The sequence below is a fragment of a genome, unplaced genomic scaffold (genome assembly GCF_019419815.1).
Source record: "Pyrus x bretschneideri cultivar Hongxiangsu unplaced genomic scaffold, Pyrus_bretschneideri_v1 Contig132, whole genome shotgun sequence".
Taxonomy (NCBI): domain Eukaryota; kingdom Viridiplantae; phylum Streptophyta; class Magnoliopsida; order Rosales; family Rosaceae; genus Pyrus; species Pyrus x bretschneideri.
In genome coordinates, this window is record NW_025999427.1 from 277484 (window position 1) to 297356 (window position 19873).

Consider the following 19873-nt stretch of genomic DNA (forward strand, 5'->3'; position numbering starts at 1 on the left):
ATGTATGGTACGTACGTTGATCCTTGCAAGTGCATTTGTAGCTGATATATTTTATCTCGTCACCTTTGCAAGATCGATAAAAGCATCTGGCTTGCTTTGAGCAATGCTTCATAGCCTCGAATACGACGCACTTCAGTTTCAGAATGGGTAGTACGGGATCTAAATAAGACACAGTGGGGGTAATCCATGACAATTCGCAGTGTTCTTATCTCCCCCCAACAATGGGAAGATTGTCTCATCGAAGTGACAATCCTCAAAAGGTGCAGTAACGAGATCTCTTGTTAAGGGATCTAAGTAGTGCGTAATCAATGGCAAATCCTAATAGGCATAGGTTACCATTCTTTTCTAAAGACCCAATAACTAATTGTAACGATAAACGAGGTTGGGTAGCGATGGGCCTCAAGGGGACCAACATGGTTGCATGCAATATTGCATAGCCTCAGGCAGATACCTGTTATGTTCCTTTCAAGTGCAAATATAAGGATAGTATAATGGCACAAGTAAGGGTATCGAACCACAGGGACTAATTAGACCTCTGCAAATTACTAGCTTTATGAAAACCCTAACTAAACAATGAAAATGCAAACTGAATTTAGATTTTTGTTTTGAAAGCTAAAGTAGCTTAAAATGCAAGACAAGATAAAGATGAAAGCTTGATTCAAAGATTGATTTCAGAAATGATGGGAACGGAACTAGGGATACCAATTTCACCATTACAAGTCAATTCCATGAAAATTAAGTCAAAACGTATTCAACTCTCCAATCTGCAACTAGGGTTCGTTTTACTCATTTATGATCATCCATTTGATGTGTGGTTGTGATCAAGTACTCCTAATCTGCAACCTGGTTGTGATGTTTAACTTAGATTACCAAATAAGAATTCATTAAGAACTAGAAAACTTCCAAGAACCAAAGAAAACACATGGTAGAATGTATGCATAGCAGTTTCTTCATTCATTCGCATGTCTACCAAGATTAAGCATGATGTGTACTATAACCTTGATCAAATAATTCATAAGTAGCCCTAATGGTGATCAAACATTAAGATTAACAAACAAATTATACTATAAAACCAATGAATGAAACAAGAACATAGATTGGTAGTTTGAATATTTTAACTTCATAACATAGAGTAGGTTTGCAAGGCTACATTAAATTCCCCAACTATAAACTCAATTACACAACATGATTACAAAATATATAAATATCAAGAGCAACATGAGTGAAATTAAAGTTCATAGAAGAAACCCCCTTGAAGCAATTCTGATGTTGAAATCCTTCAAGAATAGTGCAGCTGTGTGGTTTCTTCGATGGTAGCAGATGGTGAAGGGAAATAGGGTTTTGATTCTGGAAGAAAGGCCAATGAAAGAGAAGAGAGAAAGAGCTTTGGGCAACCCGTAAAGGGGCTTGTAAAAAAGTGATATGAAACCTTAGTAATTATAGGCTAAATTGGGTTGTAGCTGATTGCAAGGTGATCCCAACCATTAAGCCAAAATTTTGAACGTTTTTCCTTATTTGACTCCTCCAAATCAGGCTAGATATTCCAATTCCTTTCCCATTCTGGTCCTGGTCTTCTAACAAGCCAGATTCATCTTGGATTCTTTATTTGGGCTTCAAAACAGGCCACTAAACTTCTTTCCATGTTTGAATAAGGGTCAACCCCAAAAATGATATGTTTTCACTTCTTTTGCCTTCAAATTGATCCTAAAATACATGTAATTGCCCACTAACACAAAATAAGGTAAAATGCAACCAATTTAACTCAAAAACATCACAAAGAGGCTAGAAATGGATGGTATAAATGCATGAAATATATAAGTCATCAAATATCCCCAAACCTGATTTTTGCTAGTCCTCGAGCAAAACTATAACTAAAAACACACAAAAACAATAAAATCTAACTATACCACTTTCGCTGGCTAAACGATTGCAATGAGTATGTGCAACAAGCCTTTAAACCTCTAGGTGTCCCTAGTCGGAGGAGTTATGTCTCCTAAGGGTTTACAGTGATGATGCCCACAAACATCTATAGACTCTGCAAACAAATTGGTTAAAGCATACTTGAAACAAACTAATATGAACCAATACAAGCTTAGTCATACATCCAAACCAAAAGTCTGCCACTTCAAAGAATTGTATCATATGTAAAGTGTAAAAATATTACACCGATCATAAACACCACCAACTTCCCTTCGACCGGAGTTGGAGTTTTCATGGAACTTATCAACGATTTTACCCCATAAAACCTTTTTATTTTGATTGGTGCCGACGGCACCATCTTCGCTAATCGAAATCCATGCCAAACATAAAGCAATATCTTCGTCAAAGGTCCAATTACAACCTCTAACATGCTCTTTTGCCATCTTGAAAATTCGGGAAATGAGAATAAATGGTATAAAGAAAAATTGGAAGAATTGTAGGAGAAAAGTGAGTTTTGTGTGGATGTTTGAACAAATACATAGGTATTTATAGAGTTTTTGGTTGAATTTTAAGTTAAATAATTTTTTAAAATTATTCTAGTCGTTGGATTTAAATTTGGACTTACCGTTATATTTAATTATATTTGATCTAAGCCGTTGGATTATAAAAAGTAGCCGTTGGGCTGCTTTTTGGATTGATTGCTGAGGGAACACCCCCACGTGGGGCTGTCGGCTGGCTGAAGTGCCTCGTGCGTGCAGCGCGTGGGCGAGTCGGGGAAAGGGAACTGGGCTTCACAGCCCATGTTTCACTCACAACAAGTAGGGCCCATAATGACTTTTGGCCTAAAAACGGGCCGGTATTTGGCCTTCTTTTGAGCTTTGGGTTTTAGGTTTTGTTTAGCACATGGGTTGGAGTGGGTTTTTTTTTTAGAGGGGGGGGGGGAGGGGAATTTTAGGTTATAAGCCATTGTTGGAGTTGGTCAACCTGGTTAAGCAATCGGTTTCTCTTTAGTCTTTGCACTGGTCATAACTCCTAAAACAAGTTAGCTTTTTAAGAACCCTAAATCATGACTAAGCTGATTTAAAGTAGAGAAAATTAATATGCACACATTATCATGATCAACTTCTTAATTTAGCCATATCATCATAAAATATTTCTAATATCTTCTTGAAAACTATATGCAACATTTTTGGTTTTCCAACAGTCTGAACTGACTACTCCCATTTTCCACATCTTTGAACTTAACTAATGTAGTGATTACATAGTACTTATAATTGATTAAGAGTTTTTACCTCTGCATATAAAGTTTAGTTCTCCCCTTTTTTAATCTCTCGTTCCCCAACATTTTTGGATTAACTAAAAAAAAAAAAGAGAAAATAAAACTATTGAACTATCATATAATTACAAAAATAAGTCTTACCGACCTCTTGAATGTATATGGAATGTACTCTTTAATAGTTGTATCAATTCTTAATTTTGTAATAAAACTGCTATCATTTCGTCCAAAAAATTAATTGTTTTTCCTCAAAATTCAACAAAATAAGACTTAACACCATTCTGTTCTGCTCTTAACATATTTCTACGTTTCAACAAAAAAGAATTGTATTCCTACATTATATAAAATGATGATATGTATATATAGGGTTAGGAATTGGAGTTGGAGATACCCATTTTTTCACGAACCTTTTGACACCTATTTTGTATGGCCTACTTAATTTTTTTTGATGACCCAAACCATTATATTTCAATTCATCATTAATAGATCATCTTTATAAAAAATTTGACAAATTCAAAATCACTAAGACATTCACTTCACTTGTAGTGATTAAAATGGACAAATATGGTTTTATGAAGAAACACTAAAAATGACTATCATTTAATTCAATGGTTATATAGTTTCGGATTTTGGTGATTTTTGGTAATACATGATCTTATTTGAGGGAAGACCTAAATACGAACGTTTCGGTTCGTTGAAATACATTACGAAGTGAGCCGTACAAAATAAGTGTCAAAATATGGTAAGAATGGTAAGAATGCATGAATGGTAAGAATAGTAAGAATGCATTACGAAGTAAGCCCTATACATACATACATACATACATAAATAAATAAATATAAATATATATATATATATATATATATATATATCATGTGACTTCTATTTTATTTTTGGGACCGAAGATTAGAATGTTGCCAGTTAATATATATGAATGGTAAGAATGCATGATTCAAGTGAGAAGGCTAACTTTATTATTGTTTTCTCACTATCTTTGCCTGACTTTGTGGTGTAAACTATTATTGATTTTCTCATTATTTTTTTGCCTGACTTTAGTGGTGTAAACTATTATCGTTTCATGTTAATCGAAACATGCACAAACCACATGACTAGCGTCGAGTAGTTGCGACATGATGAATGGATGGATGAACAAACTAGAGGACTGCGCGTGATGCGCGTGATGGGCGTGTATGCGCATGGACCTTAAAGCTACAAGTGTTTAACTATTTATATTATGACATATGATGTACTAATCTGTATTTTCAGCATATTGAAAATTTTGATCTTTAAGACAAGCCACATGACTAACACGGAGCAGTCGCAATACGATGAATGGATGGATGAACACTCTAGAGGACTGGGTGATGGGGAGTTCTTAGGGTAGAGGTGTGTAGCAGTATGCGCATGGACCTCAAGTTTTTAAACATCTAACCACTTATACTATATTATTTGGTGTATCGGGTCGTGTTGAGATTTTTTAGTGTATCTGGAATACCCGAGCACATTGAAAAATATCCCACGTGTATCAGGTTGTCCTTCACGTGGAGTGATAGTTTTTATTTTGAGAGAGGTGAAGAAGTTGGTTAAGCATCACAATGAGCTACCAATAATGTGATTCAATTTCGCTTTTGGTTTGAGTCAATCTAAAATCACTTATTTACCAGTGTGCTTCTTGTATTTTTAAAATATACATCAATAAAAAAATGGACAATATTAGACAAAATAAAAAATAAAAATTAAAAATTCGACAAGAATATGAAAGTAAAATGCAGTGATGTCACTGCCTGAGGTAGATTACTCGATGAAACTGATAAGGGTGGTGACTAGTGGTGGGGACATAATTGTCTTGCTAAGCAAGATAGTCCGGTTGTTTATGTTTGAAATGTTTAATTAGTTCCTTAATTAGTTTTTATAAAGAGAACTTTAACGAAAAGCTTTCAATACTGTTCATTTTAACGAAAAATTATATTTTTACATTAAAAAGTCAATCTTTGTACTATTCACTTTACCCTTTATTTTATCCTTATCGTTAAAACTCAAAGTTTTTAACTTATTTTATTAGTTTTTCTTTTTATAAAAGCATAAATTGAGAGTTAGCTTTCCATTGGAAACCAGATAGTGACTTTTATTATAATTTTGTTTTCGAAGCGTGACTTTTATTAATTAAGAAGTTGGAAATTGGCAGCAGTTTGGATAACAGATCATATGGAAAAAATTTTGACAATGTAGTTTTCTTCATCTGGTGACGCATGGTTTGTTAGAACCAATCAAATGTTAAGGATATATTATACAACAATTTGCACAGTTTTATTTCGAATGGTAAAACTCAACAACAAATACAATATATTAAAACATAAACACTTAGTGTAATTATATATAAAATCACAAATAACTGACTTGTTCTTTGACGATAGAGGCTTGCAGAAGCAATCTCCTAAGACAGAAATTCGTCCCTACACCAGTGCAGCAGTTCGATGGACGTCTATCTTGCAGGATACAACTATCTAATCCAAGTTGTTGCACTCGAACTTGGATTCTTGGCGAATTGGTTGTGTGGTTCTCAGCGAAATATGGAGGAATGAATTTGGAAAAACTTGATTGTAGTTTCTGATTTTATTGCCATATATATAATGGCATAATGTGAACTTATCCAACCATTCATGCTTATCAGTTTTTTAAAAAGAAAACCGAATGCAACTGTTAAAAACTGAACGTAACTGTTCAGTCAGTTTTATCCTTTCGGAAAAAACTGAATCCAAAAAATCAAAAACGTAACTTGTGTTTTTCGTCCATCCGAGCCCAAGAGCCCCAAGGCCCAAGGCCCATCTTTGACATTTAATATATACACCCAAACTCTCCAAGTCTAAGGCCCAAGGTCCATGGCTTTGGCCCAATTCATTTCAAACTATAAGTGAGTGAAATCACTTATAAAGACTTAGTATGAAAAGAGTTTGGGCGATGTGGGACTGCCAGTCCCACATAACACAAGTTTCCAACATGGTTTATTTTCCAAAGCAAGTGGTGTTTCTCGAATCACGATTTTTTCGGATTCTCTTTGTGAGGATCCAAAGAATCTTTCAATCACATCCGTTCATCGTATATCGTGTGATTAAAAATTATTGTAAATCATTTTATTTAAAATTAAATATAAATAGTACTTGACGAAAACTGACCGCACGATGGACGATGAATATATGTGATTGGAGGATCCGGAGAGGATTCTTGTTCATGTTTCTCATCCACCGTCATGGAGTTTCAAATGTCTCATATTACACCATAAGGTATTGACATTGTATTAATTTGTATCTTTGGTTTGATTGATTGGGAAGTGTTATTAGCACTCCAAAAATCTCATTCAACACTCCTCACAAGTGTATTTTTCTTTCCTAATATAGAAAGTTTGGAGTGTAGAATGAGATTTTTGGAGTGCTAATAACAATTCCCAATTGATTATATGATTATTTAAATTGATGACGTGCAAGTCATATTAGTTGACAACAAAATGTGTAAATTGATAAAATCTTAAAACCTAAAACCTTAGGATGCTATGTGAGAAATTTGAAACATCATGGCCCATTTTTTAAATCACTTCAAACTTGAAAGTGTAGAATATTTTTCATCTTAAATTTTAGTACAACTTTATTCTCTTCTAAAGTTTTTGAGGCCGTCTGATAACTTTTTTTTTTTATTTTTTTTATTTTTTTACTACTCAATGGGGAGAGCATATGGGGGAAAGGAAGGGATGAAAAAGGGTGGTGAGAGGGAGGAGAAGAATGAATGAATGCAAACAAAATTTTGGAAGTGAAAACCACTCATTTTTTTTATTTTTAGTTTTCATTATTTGTCCTTTCTCTTATACATTTCTTCAACATCTCTCCCACTATCGTTACTCTACTCTTTTCTATCCATCATTTTTCATTTTGATGGCTTAAATTGGTTCAAGAGCAAGGTGATATCTAGATATTGAAGTCAGACAATTCTTCAAAACTAGCTCGACGTGACCGGGTAGAACATCATCTAGAGCATATGGAAAGCAAGATCCATAGGGGAACACTAGTGTGGTGCCAATTAAAGGCCTTCTAATGCCTAAGTCAATCTAGTATGGACGGCATAGTGTATAAAAGAGCTCTTATGTTTAGAGCATGTCTACCTGTTAGTGGAAGGTAAGGGCAAATTGAGGGTAAGGGTAATGAAATTGCCATTATTATTCACTCTAAACAATAATTGCCATTATACAAGTCTACCCATTTAGAAGAAGGAAGGGCAAGGGCAAGGACAAAGATGATTACTATTCACAAATATATTTTCTATGTTTTTAATGTTTTCTTCGTCTAATTCTCCACATGTTATTATTACAGTACATTTTTGTTTTATTTTAAATGTTTAATTTGTAAGTTTGTTGAACTCTGTAAGTTTTTTTAAGTATGAACTTTGTAAGATTTTTAAATTTTTTAAATAATTTGGATGTATCCTATAACATTGAATTTTTTTTTCTATTGTTTATATTCTTGAATTTCCATCCCCACCATGGGATGACAAATTTTCAATGTTCAACATGTGATAATTTCAAATGCTCCACATCTAAGATTCTAATGGCTACTTTTTTTTTTTATATTTTTGGTGTTTGGAATATTGTTTTAAATTCATCCTCAAGAACTAGACCCTGGCGTCAATTGGCAGGACAGCCGCAAGAGATCTTGCCTTTAGCCCAATCGCCTCCAATTTTCCCCCCGCACGGAGCATATTTTTTTCGGCCAAGGACAGTTCAAACCAATTTCCCTTGTAATTGGGTGACTATCGGAGATGCTCCTAGAAGTGCATGCTTTGGAGAAACGGCAGTGAGGTCTTGATATAATGTCGTTAAATGACCTAATTCATTTAGGAATAATATTCCATAATGATCTCATTTCATCCTTAGCTAATACTTAGGATTTGGTGATAATCTCATCGATCCTTAGCTGATGTGAGTATCCAACTCATTTAGGATTAGAATTATCTTTAGTCTACTACAAGTTGAATTAGTTCGATTCAAAACTTGAGATAATGGGTCACTTAGTACTACGGTCTAATGTTATTCCTCTTCACTTGTAAATGAGAGGTCTTAGGTTCGATTCTCGTCAGAGGCGAGTTTGAACCACATTATTGCTAGTCCATTATGAAGCTAAACTCACCCCTTCTTTTTTAATGGAATTGAAGTTAACAAATTTTGAGAAGTCAGTATCGATGTATGCTTAATTGCTCTCATAACCCCAACTCTTCTTAGATAGTATCAAATATGGGTCGAGCTAAAACGAGCTTCAATCACACTAAGGCCCAAAATCATTATCAATATGGGTAAAGTAAACATATGAGTGTTAATTAAAGAATCAAATCAAAACTTGTAAAGACACATGAAACACTGCCTTTTTGTCTTCATGTGAATTTCTTCCTCCTCTGTTTTTTTTTCATCAACGTTGGAGAGATAGACAAATGGATGTTGAAGGTGGGAGAATGAGTACTTGATGAACACGTTTCTTTGTATGAAAACTCTGGTGGGTGTCCAATTTGGATGTACAAGAAATTAAGGGGTGTATTCAATTGGAATTTTGAGAATTTTAATTCTTCTAATAAATTTATGGGTATACAATTAGTATTTTAAGTGATTCTTAAAAATTCAAAGTATCAAGATTTTAAGATAGTTTATTAAAATCCTTATAAATATAGGTGTATTCAATTAGTTTTAAAGAAATTTATAACATTCTAGATGTATTTAATTAGGAATTGATTTTGAAGAATTTTAAAAATTTGAGAAATTTGAGCAAAGTAGAGAGATTTCGTAGTGTATTTTAAGCAATCACAAATTTTACCTCTTCCCCTGAAATTTCGAAGGAATTAAATCAAAATTTTATATGGAATCTCTACAAATCAGTTAACCTCCATCAAAATTCATGGATTTATAAATCCATTAAACTCCCTCAAAATTCCAATTGAATACACCCCCTAAGATTTTGTTAAAGAGTCTAGTAAGTTCTTTGAAGTAAATTAACATATGGGTATAAGTGTCATTTTACTTTTACTTTGAATAAAATTGAAGGGTGCTCAGAGACAAAAGTTTTTTTATTTTTTTATTTGGTCAAACGATGGATTTTATTATATTAGATGTTAGATTAACCACTAATCAAGTTTGAACCCACACTGTCATGCAAAAGCTCAACACATTTCTACCACTGTTGGGAATAAACATAATTTCCCTTTTTTTCTAACAAAAATTCTCATGTGCCCATGCAGGTTTTGGGCATGGATTGCGCATGAGTCGTACTATATTGTATTGACCATGTGTCTCCATGATAGTATTGATATTACATATATTGTATGCCATTATATTGTCAAAATAGCATGAATACAACGTCAATACAGGTCATACACAACTCGTGCACACAACTCACGTTTGCAGGAGAGAATTCCTCTTCTTTCTAATTTGAAGTGGATTAGAACACACCTGGTCACCCTTGGGTCTCATTGGCCAAGAAATATTCAGTAGGATTGGTGCACTATGACAGTTTACATCCTTAGAGACCACAAAAAGTGGGTGCAACAAATATAGGGGGCAAAGCCAAGTGTGTTTGGGCAAACAAGTCATCAATTGTGTAATCTCGTTCCTGGATTTCACTATTATAATTTATATATTCATATTCGCGGAATTTACATTATTTTTGCGCAAATTTAATTTAATTTAGTTAAAGTTTGAAGTTTTGAAATCATTTAAAATCCGTAGACCTTTCGAGGTCACAATTAATGTTTTCAAATAGAGCTCGATCCTAAGACCGCGTAGGCGAAGGCCGTTTGTGAATCGAAGCTATAACAAAGAAGTTACGAGCAACGGAAATTGGAGATAAATATTAATTTAGGAATTTCTCTATAAAAAATTATTATTTTTGTTTGGAAGAAGGACCAATCAGATTGTGGGGAAAGCCCCATTTAATGGGAGGGTGAACTAATCAAAAAGGGGAGAAGGGAGTGAACCAATGGGAAATGAGAGAAATGAGAGAAATAAGAGAAAGGAAATGAGAGAGCCAATGGGTTGGGTCAGAGACTAACCCGTGTGACTCGATTGCTGACCCGACGGTAGCAAGCTCGAATTCAAGCGATTTCCACCCCCAAATCCTATGAGTTTTGGCCCCATTTTGCTGTGCATAGTGCTCACCCTCCAACGGCGATCCACCATTTCTGAAGCATTTTCCTTCGACCACCACCATCTTTAGCATCTTCTTGAGCCCATGAACAAACCCAAACAAGTTTGGGGGCGGCGGAACAACGAAGAAGACGAATCGACAACCACCCAATTCTAGGGTTTTTAATGATCCACGTCAAATTTCAAGTATTTCCCGGCCGAATTAGACTTCGACCCAGATATGAAAGTTTTTTCCCTTGTTGTGTTCTACAATCTTGTAAAACTTGGTTTCCATTCGTCGGAAATCGCCGCCATGCGGCACGTGGCCTGAGAAACCACATGATCCTTCTAGGCTGAATTTGATACCCCGGTTCCATATTTGACACCCAATTAGTGTAATTCTGTCATTTGAACCTAGTTTCATTAAGGAATACCACTTGACCATTGTAGCAAACGACGATCCGACCGTTGGATCGTCATCAAACTTTAGTATGTTATTGTACGTAATACTTAAGAACTTTAGGAACTTACGGATTGGAAATCTAGTGGACGGGTTTTCCTGATTGGATTACTAGGGTTGACTTTGGTCAAGATGTAGCATTATTAGAGACCTAGTGGAGCCTAGCGGGCCTATCTTAGTTAGTGAGTTATCATAAGTGATGTGCATCTTGATTTACGTGTAAGTGGCATCTTATTATGTTATACATGTTTACTAAACTTTTAGGTGATACAAATGAAATGTATGATTGCTAGTATAGAAATACGAGCCTAGAATCTCATTAGAAGTATTCTATATAACTTATACGTTGGTATGACAAGATAGTTAGTGGTCATGATAAGTTGATAGTGTAGGTGCTTACATAGTAAATCATAGGGGTTGAGGTAGGGGTAAGTAGGTTATGTGTTGATCTAACTGCACCAAGTAGCAGTGGTACATGAATGGTCCTGCTTGGTATATCCGTGATAGAAGACCATACATATTTCAAGGGTGATCATGATTGGTAAATCCATAATGGGTGATCACCGCCTGCACGATTAGACTATGCTTATGGTTCTGCTTGGTTTATCTGCAATGGGATGATCATGCTTGGTATATCCACGATAAGTGATCATTACCTAAAGCTATAGAATACAGTCATGCTTGGTATATCCGCGATGAGGGACTATACATATGTTAAAGGTGATCATGCTTAGTATATTCGTGATGGGTGATCACTGCCTATGTTATTAGACTATGCCCATGGTTCTGCTTGGTATATCCACAATGGGGGATCATACGCATTTTATGAGTGATCATGCTTGGTATATCCCCGATGAGTGATCACTGCATGCACGATTAGATTGTGCTTATGGTTCTACTTGGTATATCCACAATGGGGGACCATACGCATTCTAGGGGTGATCATGTTTGGTATATCCGCGATGGGTGATCATTGCCTACCTAGGGTTATGAGGATTAGTTGTACTTGGTACAATTCAACAGGTAACCATATTTTAGTTGGATTCCGTTGAGTTGTCTGGAATCCTCACCCTTACGCATTTCCATAAAGTTTAGTTTGAAGCCCTAGATTCAAGTGAATGAGAACTACTCACAGTAGACATCGTGTTTATAATTTAGTTACCATGTTATTACTTGGAATCCAGATAGGGAGTTATGTAGAATTCCTTTATTAAATTTCGTGAAATGATATGTGATCTTGATGATTGATTAGCATAGTTAAATGTTAATATTGTGCATCTTTGATTCATGGAATTGATTAATTGATGCAATTGTGGAATGGTGTTGGAAAGCATGTGTCATATGTGAATGACAAAATGACAAATCTTGGAAGGCATATGGTTATTATGTAGTGTGGTACTCTATGTTTCTGTTAGGAAGTGTATTGCAAAAAGTTTAGAGTTTAACAAAAGGTGAACTACTAATGGCTTGATCCTTATTTAGGGTACGTAGGTAGTCTAACGCACGTCTTAGATGCAACCATGAAATAAAAGAAAGTGATTGTGTGGTTGAACCATTGATTGTGTTTTGGTCTTGTCTCGGAAACGAGACATGATAGATAAACAGGGATGTGGTGACGTCACGGATCGATCTTAGATGTACTTTGGGATCGGGGTGTGACATCGATTCCCACACTGAAGTTTTCTCCTCTAAGCAAGTTTGCAATGAAAAACTTGAAGAAAAACTTTGACTATGGATAGATTATTTGAGCAACAAATGCATATATTTACAAAAGAAAGCATGAACTCAAAAACAAATCTTTGTCCCCAAAAACTCAAGGCCTAGTGAGTGGCGAACCAAGACTATTTCATAAAAGAAAGAAGAAAGATTAAGCTTTCATACCCTTAAAGTTCATCCTTGTTTTCACAAGATTATCAGCCATGTGAGGGCCTTCAATCGTCTTCATAGGCTCTATGGATTTGGCTTCCTGAATCCCTAGGTCTTTGCTTCTTCCTTACTTCTTTGCTTCTTGAGGATTTGATGAAAGGATTCTCTAAGCACAAATGAATGGTGCCTCTAAGGCTCCACAGCAAAAAGAGAAGATAGAAGAACTATTGGAAGATTTGATACTAATAAATGTCCTTATAGTGGCCTACTATGGTAGAGAAGAAGATGAGAGAATGTGCCTCCAAGTTTCTTGTCAAAACAAACATAATGAGTTTTGGGTTATAACAGCCCTTCTGTAGTCACTCAAAGTTAAGTGGCATAAGTGTAAATAAGGTCATCCTTTCTAGCATAGTTGACGTTGCTCTTTCTTAGGGCATTTGGCTCATTTGGTCTTAAGTTTTCATACAACTTAAGCCTAATGAGTCTTATGGACCAAAGCCCATTGTGCCTCGAGAATCCAAAACTAATTTAAGGCCAATACAAACTTATTTGTATGATTAATTAAATTTTAATTAATCTTGACTATGCTCAATTAAACTATTTAATTGATCTTATCAATCTCATTTGTATTTCTTCACATCCTTACATGGTTTACGATCTAGGTTCCAATTAGCGAGGCAGTGGGCGATGGTAACTCTTAATCGTTTGCGAATTGAAACTTCTTTAAATTATCCCTGTGATGAAGATTATTGATTGCTAATCTTCAGGGCTTGTCCAAACCATGGATGACACCTAACAGTATGTCATTACTACCCAAGCTAAGTAAAAGTGGTTGGATAACCTATTCAGTTACAACTACAATGCAATACGATCATTCTCTAAATCAATACTCTTGATCACATTGTTTGTTTGATAGTTTCTTTCATGTCTACTATCCAATATGATACTTCTCTAAATGATTCTAGTGAATATGATTTGGAACATTTTTCCTAAGTTATTATATTCATATGCTTTGGCCAAAGACTTTCGAACCATATATTAAAGTATTCTTCTTCCACTATGGAAGGTTAGAGATCCCTTATTGCACACTCACATGTCTTTATGAATAAATCAATGACCCCAACAATGCTAGGAACATTGGCCAAGATAAGGCATGTACTTTATTACACTGTCAAATGATCAAAGGCGTACGCACAAGGCATCAGTGGTGTCTTAAGTCAAATGATTACTTTGCATTATTACAACCAAGGAGTTCTTACATGACATGTATGTCAGAACTCGTTCATCGTTGCTTATACTCAACAACCATTGGAGCACCTACGTGTATGTCTTAGCGTCTAACACTAATGACTTTGAGGCCAACCATACTCTCGATTGAGTTGACATAACACATATTAGCATTAGAGGATTACCAATGCCCAGTTAACAATCCTATGGCTAGGAACATTTTAGAAATGAACTTAATAAGAGAAATGTATCGTTGATCTAACACTTAGATCACTTCTCTCTTAGGTTGATTACAACATTCGTTGGATTTTGTTATTGATTGAATAGATAATACATTAAATAGTGATTAACAATTAACATTGCCCTTCCATTAAATCATAAAAGATTTTAACACAAATAAGTCCATAAACTATTACATCAAATGAGTGGCCTTAATGTCATACTTCTACAAAACTTCAACGCGGTAAATTGAACGAAAATGTATTAAAATTCTGCTGAATTAAAGAGGTTGGTAAAATTAGTAGGGTGTTTTAACAAGACTAGGAAATTGAACTGAATTTGGGTTTCATTTTGTTACGGGTTGTTGCTATAGATTTGGGTTTTAAACAAATATAACTCGGCCGAGTCTATAGAATCCCCGACAGTGTACTACCGCGCTGCAAGCACATACGTAGCAGAAAACACCTCTACACTACTCGAACATTTCTCGGACAAGAAACAACAATCTACAGATTTCTAAACAACATTCATCGCGCCAACGATGTCCCTGCTTCAGATCCGTCAACGCAGCTTGCAATCATTTAACAGAAAAAATAGCCAACGCAATGAGACTGTCGATGCTATATTCTACAATAGAGCTCTTTGAGGCAACAGATGGTAACAACAAATGTAAGAACCAATAACTGCTGAAATGATAATATCAAGACAGATTCTTACAAACCTGTCGATTCACAAATAATAGCAAGCAAGTGAGCTGATGACCGCTGTGTTGGAATATATCTTAAAACCGTAGGAACAAAAGCTCTCCGTTTGATGAGTCATCTCAGGAAATAAGCAAGAGAGAGATCTGTTCTATGATTTCTATCCATCAAGGATGCACAGTTGATTGTTACATCTCCCTTTTGCATCAGACTAGTCAGCTTTCTTACTCCTATTACATGATTATAAGTTCCTTTTGTTGTGAAAATGAAGCAAAAAAACCAAAGGTTTATTATTTTAATCACGCATACAATTCTTGACATGGCATTTAGCGTCGCCACTCAGAATTAGAGTTTGCATCTTGATATAATATCTTTTACAGTATCAAGAAAAGTACAGGAAAAGACAATATTCTAACACTAAAGCAAACACTGCAGTTTCTAAGACTTTGTATTTTTCAGACTTTTTCCCGTGATTGAATTTACTGACCTTGTTCTCGACAAGACATACATCATTTGGCGTTTTGATTGCTATCAAGTGGTACTTCCTTTTTGTTTAGTGAACCATGGACGACCCTTGCTGCAGCCATGGCAGAATCTGCCCTCTTAACAACTCCCTCAAGCTCTCCAACCTTCTCCGACAACAACATGACATTTGAGTTTGTTGATTGAACTAACTTGTTTGCAGTTTGCAGAGCACTGCATAACTGGAATAAATAAAAGATAAACAGTTCAGAATCTTTACACCATACTATGAGTCACAGAAAAGATACTATTACCCTAAATAAACAAAGGATAATCTACAAGACAAATGAGCATTCATGGAAACGTAAAACAAAAGAATTACACAGGTGAAGTCCAACTAGTGTTTACAAATGCGTTTGCTCAAGTGAACAACCTTTTGGAAACAGATTAGGATATAGGAGAAACCAATGCCTCAACGTCTACGCACAAAGATGCATATCCCACCATCTTCCTTTTAAGTTACCTTGGAAGAATTCCAATTTCAAACTCCTAAAATCATGTGAATGTACATCCCCCCACATCCGAACCCATAAAATAAAATGTTTACCATGCAAGAACAAGTTTCTAAATGTTACAAAGCATACTAGACACTGCACAAATTATGGAGAACAATTAATAGCGTGGCAAGAAGAAGTGGAACACTAATCATCCTAAAACAGAAGGACTTCCATTGGAATCCCTATCTAAATTAGGACAAATTAGATAATCTTTCGTTCATATATACCTAGTTAATGTCTAATATCACATATACATGCCTTTCCCTCATACCGTAAACCAAATATTGTATCTTAGATTCAATGGGATTCAAGAATCCATTCTTCGAAACATGGACCAGAGTTGATTCCCACTATGAGAGTCAAAATAGGAACAAGAACCCATAGAGTTGCATAAACCTCTTTTAAAACTTCTAATCTAGAAAATGAATTGATATCTTGTACTTCCGGTGTATCAATTATCATTTCAATGATCAACTTCTCCCATAATGATATCTATACTACTTAGTATCGTCATGATATCAGCAAATTTCATTATTTTGACAAACTTTGGAAGAATTTGCAAATTGATAAAACCCGGCGGGCGGATTTTGCGTCTCCAAGGAAAACCACTCTGATCCCCTATGAGAAAAATTCCCAATTCTCCCTTTGGGGCTTCGACTCTCACATAAAGTTCTTATTTCAGCAATTCAAATGTAGGAGACGGCTTTTTACTAATAAATTGATATTCAAAATCATTCCATTCCGGATTCCTTTCTCTGTCAAAGTATCGCAGAATCTATAGATATGTCATTCAAACATTGTTATAAAGATCATCCATCACCTTCAAAGTAAGAGCTGCCCATGAGTGGTCGGTACCGCCAAGCGCCTCATTCAACTGTTCGTAGTTCTCCTAGAACAAAGATAGAATATGGAGTAAGGAACACTCACAAACAACAACAAGAGAAATGCAAAACTACTTTTCAAGACGCAGAAAACTCAGCTCTTTCAGAGCAGCAGAAGTTTAGCAAAATGTACCAAGTTAGCCCATGATCTCAAAAGTCTAAAGGCCTGTTTGGGACTATGTTTGGGAGAAAGACTTAAAATTGCTTATGGGGTCATAGAAGTACTTTTATTAACAAAAATTTTGACTGTGTTTCTAGTAAAAGCACTTCTAGCAAACGCATTTATGAATTCTCAAATGTGTTTCTAATGAAAACACTTCATTTTTTAAATAAAAACATAAACATATTTCTAATAAGAACAATTCTAGCAAATACGTTTATGAATTCTCAGACGTGTTTCTAACAAAAGCACTTTGATTTTTTTCAAAACAATCTCAAACGGGCACTAAATTTCACATATAAGTTCTACACTTTCACGATCCATCTTCCTATAAAAAAGAATACTACATCTGAAAAATCCACCTAACCACCAACCTGATTTTGCAATTCACAAAAAGCGAATAAAAAAAGCAAATGAGACTGTAAAACATGGAAACCTGAAACAACTTGGTGAGGTCCAAGCTCTGAGCGGAGCTGGAAACAGACGAAGACGACGGCGAGGGCTCATGTTGTTGCGGTGGTGGCGAAGCATCTGACTCCCCCACGTCGCTCAGCAGATCGCCAATGCACAGAAGAGGACCTCCTACACCTCTCATCATCTCTCTCCTGTTCCCCTGTAAGGGACTGAAACTCCTTTATATAGGCGGGCCGGTCTTTGGGCTTTTTGAGTTTGAGAATAAACCCGACCCGGAACGATTCGGCCCATGAAACCAAGGACCCGAATCGGGCTCAGGGGCACAAAATCAAAGTTGAACTCTTTGAGGACTGTGATGAAAGCTTCTTCGTCTTCCCGGCTCCGTGTCTGATCAGGTGAGCTCTCCATTTGCTTGCATTTCAATGGGTATTTTTGGAATATTCAAAATTGAATTGTTTTTTGTTCAGAGTTTAGGGTTTTGCTTTTGATTTGGGGTTTTACAGTTTCTCTAGGGTTTTGGTGATTAACGATATCCGGCGTTATCATTTCTTTCATAACTCTAAAATTTAGTAAAATGGGGAAGAGAAAGTTTAGTTTTTGAACTGACTAAAGTCGAGCGGATGTGAGTTAGGCCGGTTGGTCAGGATAGTGTGCCCGCCATTGAGTTTGAATTTCCGTGTCCATGTAGATTAGAGTAGTTTAAAACCTCGCCTTGTCGAAATGACAGAAGAGTGAAACAGGATTGAAGTGGATTGCTTGCAGCTGAAACCAGAGAGGAATGGGAAGCCAAGAGACTGTGAAGCAGCTTGAGGATTGCTCAGTTGCCAAGTCAGTTTAATCTTTCTTCCTTCCTGTGATTTTATTTAACATTATTGTTTCTGCTTTGTGCTTGGATCTATACTTTTTCGATGTTTGCGGATCGCTACTGATGTTGCGGAAGTAATGTTAGGGGATAATTTCGTGTTCAATTGTCTTTGACGTTTCAGTTTTTTGGCCCATTTAGAACAACACTGACTGCAGATTGTTTTCAAATATCCGTAATAAGACATCAGGAAATTAGGAATTCATTGGAAGCTTATGGAATTGGTGAAATGAGCTAAGATTTAAATGCATTCTACCTTTTTGATCATGCTTTCTTGGTTTTTTAAACTTCGTTTACGAACATTCTGCCGTTTCTTCGGCTGCAGCAGACACAAAAAGAAAACCATTTCTTCAGCTCTGGAGGGTGCCACTTGTTTTCTAGTGAAATTTACTTCAAATACTGGATCATGACACAATTCATGATTAACATATCGAAAGCTTATCTTTGACAGTATTGTGAATACTTATGTTTATTGGTTTATGGTACCATCAACTGGTGTTATTCCGTTGGACGGTTTTGTTTGTTACATCACCAGAGTTTTTATTATTTTGACAGGAAAAAGCTTATTTTGGTTACTCAGAGACTCTTAAGCTGTGCATATCTTAGGACAGTTTGATCGATATAATCTCATACCTATTGGTGTTCACCTGTCAAAAAGAACAACAAACAATTTGTTATTGAAAATTAGGTTAACAAATCTCCGCAGAGCAAGGAGATCACCAATTTCTTTTAAACTGCGTGGTTGTGTTATAAACCAGGATATTTATGCTCTTCTACAATTGACATTAACAACTTCTTTCTAGCATCGAGGATTTAGACCTATCTACTGACAGTTGTAGAGGTGTTCGGAACATGTTTCACAATGACCCATGCTGTTTTCTTCCGTTCTACTTTTTTATGGTTTGCAATCTGCAGAGATTTGCTTTTCTTTTCATTGTATTGCTTGTTTTATTGATCCATGCTGTTTCTTGGAAGAGAAAAGTGATTTTCTTTCCTTTATTACCCCTCTCCGATAAAAATGAACATTCGTAAATAAGATATCAAGATACGTTTGTTATTACATTCTGAATGTCATCTGGCTGAAACAGCAATTCATCGCTCAGCTTCATTATACAATGTCAAAATCATATAGGCGTATTTCTCTTTGTCATCGTAGATACTGTCTTTGCCGCATTAGCTTTACCCTGTTTTATTTGCTACCTTAAGGGACAGATGAGTAATACCGTGTACCTGATTTTCTGCAGTGCAATGGGCACTTGGGTATTCTCAGTGGCAGGGGCTCTACTAGCAATTCCGGTGGGGATAAAAAGGAAATCTCTAGCTCCGCTTGTGTTCTTCGGCACAACAGGTACCATGCTCGATATTATTATGGGGATCACTCAATGTGAAAGAGAACATGCAGAACGCCAAGCGAAGCTATTAGAAGCGCAAACTTGTGCAACTGATGCTTCTTTTGCTGAGACTGGGGCAGAGTCATAGTTTTAACTCGTAACCATATGGACAGTACACTCGTCTTTCGCTGCTGTCAGTTTTCTCTTCAAGTTGCTTTACTGTTTGTTTGAATTCTGCCTTCCCTTTTTCATGGGTTAATAATCACGCGAAAGTTGTTAATGATATGACGTCATGTCTAATCTCCATCGCATGGTGGCGATTCCATGAGTTAATCATTCGAAATTGCTCTGTTTTTATCTATCTTGGGAAATACCTGAACGAAAAAT

The 19873-nt window shown here is 35.8% G+C and overlaps 2 protein-coding genes across 4 annotated transcripts; one reads left to right on the forward strand and one right to left on the reverse strand.

Annotated features, from left to right (window-relative positions):
* Positions 1 to 15085: 15085 nt before the first annotated feature.
* LOC103936489 lies at positions 15086 to 17576 on the reverse strand. Of its 2 annotated transcripts, none has more exons than XM_018644806.2 (3): positions 17316 to 17576; positions 16659 to 16727; positions 15086 to 15523 (listed from the first exon to the last, which is right to left on the reverse strand). In XM_018644806.2, exons 1-3 carry the CDS (start codon positions 17475 to 17477, stop codon positions 15329 to 15331), a joined length of 426 nt encoding a protein of 141 aa, XP_018500322.2. In that variant the 5' UTR covers positions 17478 to 17576; the 3' UTR covers positions 15086 to 15328. The 2 variants fall into 2 exon arrangements, with proteins under 2 accessions (XP_018500322.2, XP_048435384.1); XM_048579427.1 differs by having other exon boundaries at positions 16659 to 16724; positions 17316 to 17508.
* On the forward strand, positions 17549 to 19771 carry LOC103936488. 2 transcript variants are annotated; one of them, XM_018644808.2, is made up of 3 exons: positions 17549 to 17688; positions 18034 to 18121; positions 19400 to 19771. In XM_018644808.2, the coding sequence occupies exons 2-3, from the start codon at positions 18072 to 18074 to the stop codon at positions 19632 to 19634; spliced, it is 285 nt and encodes a 94-aa protein (XP_018500324.1). In that variant the 5' UTR covers positions 17549 to 17688; positions 18034 to 18071; the 3' UTR covers positions 19635 to 19771. The 2 variants fall into 2 exon arrangements, with proteins under 2 accessions (XP_018500324.1, XP_018500323.1); XM_018644807.2 differs by having other exon boundaries at positions 17584 to 17688; positions 18021 to 18121.
* Positions 19772 to 19873: the final 102 nt, after the last annotated feature.

What these genes read in the sequence shown, in the direction of transcription:
- LOC103936489 (XM_018644806.2), bottom strand. Translation starts at nt 17,477, where the DNA reads ATGATGAGAGGTGTAGGAGGTCCTCTTCTGTGCATTGGCGATCTGCTG. An exon ending in ACCTCACCAAGTTGTTTCAG is followed by an intron (nt 16,728 to 17,315) that starts GTTTCCATGTTT and finishes TCTTTGTTCTAG; the next exon opens with GAGAACTACGAACAGTTGAA. An exon ending in GGGCAGCTCTTACTTTGAAG is followed by an intron (nt 15,524 to 16,658) that starts GTGATGGATGAT and finishes TATTTATTCCAG; the next exon opens with TTATGCAGTGCTCTGCAAAC.
- LOC103936488 (XM_018644808.2), top strand. Translation starts at nt 18,072, where the DNA reads ATGGGAAGCCAAGAGACTGTGAAGCAGCTTGAGGATTGCTCAGTTGCC. An exon ending in GAGGATTGCTCAGTTGCCAA is followed by an intron (nt 18,122 to 19,399) that starts GTCAGTTTAATC and finishes GATTTTCTGCAG; the next exon opens with TGCAATGGGCACTTGGGTAT.